At 49.4% G+C, this 8981-nt stretch overlaps 1 protein-coding gene across 1 annotated transcript; it reads left to right on the forward strand.

Moving 5' to 3' along the window:
* The first annotated feature begins 514 nt into the window (after positions 1 to 514).
* LOC149363880 (uncharacterized) lies at positions 515 to 8628 on the forward strand. Its single transcript, XM_089568617.1, has 5 exons — positions 515 to 544; positions 1410 to 1820; positions 3495 to 3746; positions 4364 to 5082; positions 8601 to 8628. Exons 1-5 carry the CDS (start codon positions 515 to 517, stop codon positions 8626 to 8628), a joined length of 1440 nt encoding a protein of 479 aa, XP_089424743.1.
* The last annotated feature ends 353 nt before the right edge of the window (positions 8629 to 8981 follow it).

Genomic DNA, 8981 nt, shown 5'->3' on the forward strand with positions numbered 1-8981 from the left:
TCTATACTTCTCAGACTTCTCATTGACTCTACAGACATTCTACAGACATTGTTTTTTGTAAATTCATAGTCTATAGACTGTCTGTAGACAAAAGTCTACTAAAAGTGTATGGCCATAAATCTATAGATTGTCTATAGACTATCTATGGCATTTGTAATGCCTATAGACTGTTCTCTAGGATTTTCCTATAGACAGTCTATAGACTTTACAGACAGAAGTCTATAGACATTCTATAGACTGTCTAAAACTTTTTTTGTAAGGATCCATCTAAACAGGGCTGCGGAACGCAGAAAAAAAAGGAGTTTGCGATATGTCAGTGCACGTGTACGTTAATGACATACAGATGACCGAAATTATTCTCCCTGAGTTATTTTCTGCGCAAACTTGGTAGGCAGTTTATTTTTGATAGATGCGCACAGTTGCGATCGTGAGATGTAGAAGAAGAAAATAAAGATGAAACGGAGAAGAAAAAGAGGCCCATTGTGATGTTTTGCTAGCTGCTCTGCGGTCCAGGATGACCCCTGCCGTGCCTCGCTCCGATAAGGTGAGGTTACAGGGTAGTGACGCAACGTAACGTGTTGTCTTTATGGTAAGTCTGCAGCAGGGAGGCCTCGTCTGCGAATGTCACTGTAAGGCCTCTGGAACGGGTACCGCCACGACCTCTGAACCCCCACCGAGTATTACTGCTATTCGGTTTGAAGATATGACGACATGCACAGAGTAATGGAAAAACAAAAAGGGAGAGGCTGGTAACTGCCACGGGCACGATGCCGGCCTACTCCAAAAGGGATACCGAACATATACAGGTTGTTTCACCTAACACTTTAAACAATGTAAAAAAAAAAAACAGGCTTTTTGAGTTAGATTCGGCATAGCATTGTCAGCGGTGTAGTACATCGGAATACATCTAACACGTGCTAACTAGCAGGCCGGTTATCTAACATTGAATAATTAGCTTTTTAACGATTGCAGTTAGGCTCCTTAATTACTTAGAGGCGTGCAGACCACCGTAAGTAATACCTACATCAATCTTTATCATTTGAAAAACGCGGTTACCCTCGGCACTGTAGCCGAACAAGTTTGGGCTATTTCGACGAGTTACGTGCACTGGAGAGGTCGCTTTGCCTGCAAGCTTCTATAAAGCGCATGTATTGTGGCGCGATGTAGCCAGAAATTCGTTGGGACACAACGCCGACGAAATCCACGTTTTCGAAATTCTAAAAACTGACTTGGAAGCGCGCAGCATTATCATTTTGCTAACAATCTGCGCTCAAGATGGAAATACAGGTTCCTGGTTGGAAATAAACGTAACCTCATAACGAATTGCTGGAACACTGAAACATTTAATTATCGCTTAAAGCTTACCTGGACCTTGTAAGTAGCGGTGATTTTTCTTCTTTCATTTCCAGAATGAGAAGGGCGGCTCCGCGGCATCAGAGAGGGTCAGGGGCTCAGGGTCTAATGTAAGCATCAATTCGGCTGCCCCTTCGGGTACGAAGAAAAAGGGCGGCTCTGCCGCCGCTGAAAAGCGCCGGGAGTCCGATAGGTCAGAGTCGCGCCTGGACGTTTCGGGGACGTCGCTTCGCAAGGATAAGGACAAGGCGGCGCTTCCGGCGAACGCTCCGGCGGACGCTCCGGCGAACGCTCCGGTGGACGCTCCGTCAGCTCGGCTCTGCCACATAGTAAAGCGGTCGGACTTCGACGGGTATGGCTTCACGCTATTGGCGGACGACCGGCGGAAACTGCCCATCGTGACCGACGTCGAAAAAGGAAGCCCGGCTGAAGCCGCAGGTCTTCGAGTCAAGGACCACATCGTCGAGGTGAGAGATGGTCGTCGGTTAACGTATATGAGGGTGTCTCATTGCTTAATTTTAGGCATTTGTACATGATGAACGTCTCACTCCTGCAGTGGTCATAGTTGGACTGATGATGTTGATGACATCGTGAAACAGATGTTGGTGAAGCGGGCTCTACATCAGGCCTGTACGAATAATCTCGTCTGCAGAACAACTTCGCAAATAGACAGACGACAAAACGTAAAACGGAACTAGTGCAGAGAACGGAAGTTAGCGTCCCTTTTGGCCATTATGTGTTCTCATTGGCCAAGTGATTTGCCAAGGATCTGCACGAATTTGAGGTTAGAAATTTGGTATCAAATTTGACTGCTGTATGGCAGACTGCATGTGTCTGCCTACAGTACGTACCCCAAGTTTATCACGTGAAGCAAGGGTGTAGACCTACCGGTGACTCTGCGCTTGCCACTTCCCTATCTCGTCCTCGTTCTGTCTCGGCAGCACCGATCGGCGGCCCACAAGGCACTCAGGACAATCTCGATTCCCGGAGGCGTCTTGCTTCTGCAACGGATTCTGACTACGCAGCGTGAGACTGGTGTTCTTGCTCGTGATGCCCTTTCTCTCTTTCCCTTTCATGCCCACTCTTTCTTTACTTCAGTGCAGGGTAGCCAACCGGAACACCCTTCTAGTTAACCTCACTACCTTCCCTTTTCCTCTTTCTCTCTCTCTATTCGCGCAGTGTTTCTATAAGTAAGCTGCTTGCCCAAGTCGCCAATCATTCCACTACGTTAACTACACTAATGCTTTTTGTCTGTGACGCCAACGACTGTCATGCGATCGCCTGACTATGATTTATGAAACGCTCATGGGCGTGCTCCAGCCGGTGGAGTTTACGGTCTCGGCCAGAGGGCCTGCGTAACTTCGTGCGTAATTTCTGGACATACGATTGGCAGTCGCTCTAGCGATACCGTTCCGTCTGAGCTCATGACCTCAACGTACAGCGCACAGACCAGTCACGATGTCCGCCTTGGCTACCGTTTCGTCGGCTATTGTAACTAGCTAGCTGCTACAGCCACCTCCGATGGAAAGAAAGAACATTGCCAGAGGGCGGGCGTCGCCGCCTCGATCTGAACCCCGGACCTTCTTGGTGGGCATTGTATGTGAAGGGTATTTAACCACGTAGCATGTAAGGATAAGGGATCGGGCTTTTGATTCGGATGATGTGAACGAATAAATTTCAACCTGTAACCCGATGCTTCTCTGTAAGCTTCTTCCCCGTGCCGACAGATAGGAAGAACGTATCAAGTATAACTGGGACCATACCTGAAGCCCCTGTGTGCAATGCTGATGGGTGTACTGTTCCCCTTTGGTAAAAGACCCTGCATGCATAACTGCAGCAACCTACAATGGCGTCGTCAACCACGAAACTTAACTATTGTTACTCTGCTGATATCACTATTACGGAGCTCTATACCACAGAGTGCACGTCACCGACAGCGAGTACCTTCTCACGACTTAACATGCTGATTTGGTGACTGTTTTTTGTTATGGTGATTCGCGCAATGTCTTGTTTAAACATCATTTTTTTTTATTTTTAAAGATTTTAAATTCTTAATGTTAGTTTTAACCGCCTTTTCTCTGTATATTTTAGAAGTATTTTTCTGGTTCTTAGCGTTTCGCGCTGCCCTTTGGGTCGCGTAGGTGAACGGAGCTAACGTGGAGGGCGCTAGCCATCGGGACGTCGTGGAGCGCATCAAATCTTCGCCAAACGAGACGCGCCTCCTGGTGGTGGATGACAGCACCGCGGCCTGGTACAAAGAACATGGCGTCGCCATCCGCGGGAACATGCCGAACGTAATCCGAACCAGCAGCGCCAAGGAAATCAAAGCGCGCAATGAGAACAAGGGCCATGCGAAAGCAGAAGGCGCATCCACCGAACCCTTGGTTCCGAGCGTGAGTGCCGTAGCTATATTCGAAGAAGAGTGTTTTGTTTTACCTTGATTTTAAACGTGGATGCTCTGAAACGTTGTGCCTCACGTAAGTATCCAACAAGACCATTATCAGGCATGGATGTACTCGATGCCCGCCAACAAAGAGTTCCTTTCACCAGATCAAACAGCTGACGGTTAACGCAGCCAACGTTTGCATTAATTGTGACAATATGCCAGCAGCACAGACAACATGAGCGCATGCTGCAGTAGTTGTGGATAACTGCAACCAAGAACGCATTAGTCATGGGACCATTATTTAAAGTTACTGGTATCCTCCTACAGGAACAATCAGGGCATTTCTGAGCTGGCAGATAATCGGGACTACGAACGCATCATTAATACGTCGTGGTATACAACCCTACCAAATTTTTCAGCTAAGCAACAGATGTTGGGTATCATTGAGGAGAGCCTATTCGTCGCGAAGTTGACCTTCTTTCGTTGATATATGACTGAAAGTGAGGAGGATTTACAGATAGGTCACATGTTGACACTCCCCAAGGTTGTTTCTAAGAGAATTCACAATACCATCACAGCAGGACGGCTGACGTACGGCTAATACTTGGGTCACATCAACTGCAGGGCACGTCGAAGGTAGCGGACGCGCCGGGCGTTCACTCCCTCTCCAGTGAACGGCTTTCGATAAGCAATGGCATCGCGAACGCCACCAAACCAGCGCGCGGTAAAGAGGAGAAGCCGAACAAGGATCCCGAACCTCCAGCTAAGACCGCCAAACCACCGGGCACCGCCACCGCCACTGGATCCAAGCAAGACGGGGAACCGAATCGCAAGAAAGCCGACGCTCCGACGCTTGAGGACAACCGGCCGAGGAGCCATAGATCTACGGAAGAAATCGCGCAACGTTCGGGCGGGCGATCGGTGCATCACGGCGAAGCATCCAGCAGCTCCCGAACGAGCAGGTCCCAGGTACGCTGGGCGCCTCCTTCGCTGAACTCCCCGGCTTCGCCTCCCTACTCTTCGCAGGGAAACGACTATGAATGGTACCTGGACGCAGAGATGGATGAGTACTACTCACGCGAAGGCCAGTATCCCTGGGCTGCGCCATACGTGCCCCCCTACGGCGGTGCCATGCCCTCTCCATATGCGAGCTCGGCACTCCTGCCTCAACTCGGGGCAGCCCCGTCGTTGGCGTACCCTTACCCCGTCTTCACGCCGTACCAGCCGGGCCAGGGTTTCTACTGGTCTCCTCAAATGCCGTTCCAGCCAGTTCCATACCCGGCTCCGTATGCGCCGGTTATGCCGGTGCCGTACTACGGCTACACCAACACTTTCGCTCCGGGGTACTCTGATTTCTTCTCTCTTTACCCGGGCTACGCGAGCTGCGAACCGTTGCACCGCGCTTCTGCAGGGACCGAACAGCGCGAGCAACCGGTGCAAGACAGTGAAGCGACGCGTACGGCGCCACCAGATTCAAAAGCTACGGGCAGAGCCAGAGCCACCGGGCGAAGCGAAGCCGGGACGTCGTCCAAACCGAAAGGCAAAGCGGATGGCGCTAAGGACTCGCTGGCCGGAAAAATGGATGGCGCTAAGGATTCGCTGGCCGATGACAAACGGGGCCCTAAACAGTCCGGAGGCAGTGCTCCGGGGCGTTTATAGAACTGTGTGCCCTGTCCTCTGACACCTGGATAGCGCGAGTTAAGCGCGCTCAGCTCCTAAGAGGCGTCTACGGATGGCGTGGTATTACGAGCGAATTGAAATCGGCAATTAATATCATTTTTCATAGAATTCGGCGTCACATCGCTATATGCGATGCATCTCTAGCACGGAGACATGGCATTTACGTAGGTGTATCCGAACCATGTGATACAGTAATCGCGTTTTGTTGTTCAAAGAAACTATGCTTGTGAAACTATGGACGCTGTAAGAACTTATCTCCGGCATTGGTGGAGAAGTGTGCACTTTCGTCATGTAACAGGTGAACTACAACAAAGTGCCGATCCGTCGCATTAGTGGACCACTAGTCACCAGGGCCTCTTGCAACACGTGGCTGGTATGGCTGGTATAGCGTTTTGTAAGCTGTTTTATGCGCGCCGACAATGTGCTTTCGACTGTGAGTGATAACAATAACACCCATAAAGGCACTACTTCAAATGAACTTTATTCTGATTGCGTGTTAAGTACCTGCACTCACAATCACGGTAAACGATATGAAAGTATAAATGTCACACGTTCCCGAGAACGTGTGACATCGCCCCCCGAGATCATACCACATCGCCCCCCGAATTCTCGCCTGCACCCTTTACTGCCAGAACAGCAATAAATGCAATAGGTCCTTCAGTGCCTTGGCTTACCTTGCGACCATGGTCTCGCTGTCACTCATTAATTCATCGGTCATTTTGACCGACGCAGCGTTTCCCTCAAGTCAGAGGCACCGGTAGACAAAGCTTTCTTTGCATTTCACAAATTTCTCTTGATGTTTCGAAGTGCATCCTGCATTCTCATTTTAAACAGGACAGTTCCTTTCGCGCAGCGCCGTCAGTTTAATGTTGTCCGACAACAAGACTGTGAAGTTGGAGCTCAATCCTATCTTCTCGGTTTCTCGGCTACCACTAAACTTGTAAGACTGTGCCAAGGACAAGGACTCATAACTGACTTTTAAAGCGAAAAGCTTCACTACGAGAGTCGGAACCGAGCTTCGCGTGAGCCGGTGCACAGATTTGCCAGTTCTGCGCATGCGCGAAACCGAGTGACGTCACACGCGGCGCAGGTGGCCGCAGCCGCGCGCTGCTGCGCATGTGCGCCGCCGCTGCAGCTGCGCGCACTACTCCTCGCCACCGCTTGACCTTTCGATGCAGCCGCGCGCTACTGGGCTATAAATGCGCTTGTCACAGAATAGGCGGTCGCACCTGCCATGGAAGGAGAAGCATCCAGACGTGGCTGTAGAAAATCTACCAATCCAGAAGTGCTAGCTTGGGAGTTGGCCGAAAAGCAGCGAAGAAATGAAAAGCGCAAAGCTAAACGTATGGCCGAAACGCCAGAAAACCGGGCGGAACGCTTCTCAAACCAAGCGTAACTGAAGCTTTTCGCTTGCGTATCCAGGCTTAACCAGAGCTGAGCCACTGCCAAATTTTTAAAGGAAAAACAAGACTAGTCATGTGACTTCTTCAAAACCTGATGATCTTGCGCAGAGTACATTCAGCGCATATTGACAATTTTCACGCAACCGACGCCACGCGGTGCGCCGCCTCGAACTAGTCGAAGAAGGGTCGGCGTGCAGGAAACAGGCTCGTTTGATTCGTTGCTTGAGTGTTACAGCCAGCACATCAGACGCTGTTGTCACAGGTTTTGCTTTAAAAGTATATTATATGTGCCCTGTTACATGGATGATGTCACGCAAACAAGACAGAGGAGCCACTAAATGTCACTGCCTTAGTTTTGTGGTGCCAACAGTAGAGAGAGCTCCCTGCATTGCAGGTACTGTGTGGTACGGTACAGTGTGGTATGAGATGGTGTGGTATATCGTATGGTATAGTATGGTATATATGGTATGGTATGATACGGAGTGGTATATGTATGGTGTGATGTATGGTATGGTATAGTATGGTATGGTATGATATGGTATAGTATAGCATGGTATATTATCGTATGGTATAACGTGGAGTGATATATGGTACGGTATGATGTATGGTATATGGTATGGTGTGATATGGTGCAGTATAGCATGGTATAGTATCGTATGGTATGATATGGAGGGATGTATGGTTTGGTATGGTGTTATATAGGGCTTCACGTTCTCTTTGAGAGGCACGAAAGTATAGGGCTCCGCATTAATTCACAGCGTTTACGTATCAATAACGTCCACTGACGTCGCACAGCATACGGGCGTTTCTTCATTTGGCCCATATCGAAATGCTACCGCTGTGACCATGGGCGACTCACCAAAAGAGACGATGTTTCTCTTCTTCCCACGTCACATACCCGCACATGTCACATGACGCTCGAGGGATGTTCTCCGTCTGTATTACTGTCACGTGCCAACGCAAGGGGCACGTCTTCTTTTTCTGCAGGCCTTGTTTCATTCAGCACATAGCCGTACATACCCCACACACTGAGCTAAATAATGTCAGACTGCAGCTTTTAATGCTTGCTACGAACGCTTGTACTTTTAATGACAATCCCATTTAAATTCATCTCTGACCAGTGGTGGTGAGAACGCAGCTATTCCCCAAAGTACTGATCCCTGTAGCAATTTTAGTCCTTTCTTTAGTGTCTGATAGCATTTCATTCAAGTAATTTAGTATAGTACTTTATGAGCTTGGTTGGTATCTTGGCAAGCAGGTTTCATTCAAATTCCACACGTGGCTCTGAAGCGCGAAAAAAAAAATGGCAAGCAGGTTTGATTCAAATTCCACACAAGGCTCTGAAGCGCGAAAAAAAAATTGGAGGGAGGGGACACTTAATTAAGCTCCGCCGTAAGGGTATAAGAATGAAATGGAATTCGAATGAAATCGTCACATCCCTCCCTCTCCCTAGAGAACATGGATAAGAAGGAAGCTACGCCCTACGCCATGAAATCAGACATTCAGAAGAAAAAAAAAAAACTCCCCGTGCTTGAAATGTGCCGGTTAATCACGTGCGCTTACGTGATGATTTTTTTTTATCAAGCAGCGTCTCGTAATTACACAGGGGCCCTTCTAGCCCAGGCAAATATTGACTTCAGAAATATACGCTGGGCGCCTGAGAAAAGCTGCGCTCATCATGATCGTACAACGTACCGCTACACTGTTCACATGCTCCAGCGATGTCTCCGGAGCCGCCGTTTGAGTGATCTCATATGCGCGGTATTTTTTTCTTTCAGGAAGTACTGCATCAGCTCCTCCATGTGAACAGGCCTGCTAATTCAGCCCGACCTCGGGTCTCTCAGCCTGTAGTTCAGCCGCGAAAACTTCTCAGCAATCCCACAGAGTCCCATCCACCAACCATTCGGGCGTAAGACCGGCCCCAAATCCCGCGGCTGCGTTCCTGAGGGCGCGATTGCGCTTGATAACCTTGGCTCCCACCTGAAAGTCCGCGCCCCTTTGCGTGCGCTAATAGACGTTTTTAGCATGCCGGAGACGCACTAACGTCTCCTGCCCACGCGCAATGGCCCCAGCTGGCCGCACGCATGTCACTGCTCGTGCGCGGGAGGCGTCCGGTAAACCGGCATTGCGTATCCAGTACAGCAGACTAGAAACGTACT

Source organism: Amblyomma mixtum, chromosome 2 (assembly GCF_055824585.1).
Source record: "Amblyomma mixtum isolate Tamu chromosome 2, ASM5582458v1, whole genome shotgun sequence".
In the NCBI taxonomy this organism is placed as follows: Eukaryota; Metazoa; Arthropoda; class Arachnida; order Ixodida; family Ixodidae; genus Amblyomma; species Amblyomma mixtum.

Bases quoted from the DNA above. Each gene is read 5' to 3' on its own strand.
- LOC149363880 (XM_089568617.1), top strand. From the start codon at position 515: ATGACCCCTGCCGTGCCTCGCTCCGATAAG. The intron at 1,821-3,494 runs GTGAGAGATGGT...TGGGTCGCGTAG, and splicing joins TCAAGGACCACATCGTCGAG to GTGAACGGAGCTAACGTGGA. The intron at 5,083-8,600 runs GTACTCTGATTT...TTTTTCTTTCAG, and splicing joins ACCAACACTTTCGCTCCGGG to GAAGTACTGCATCAGCTCCT.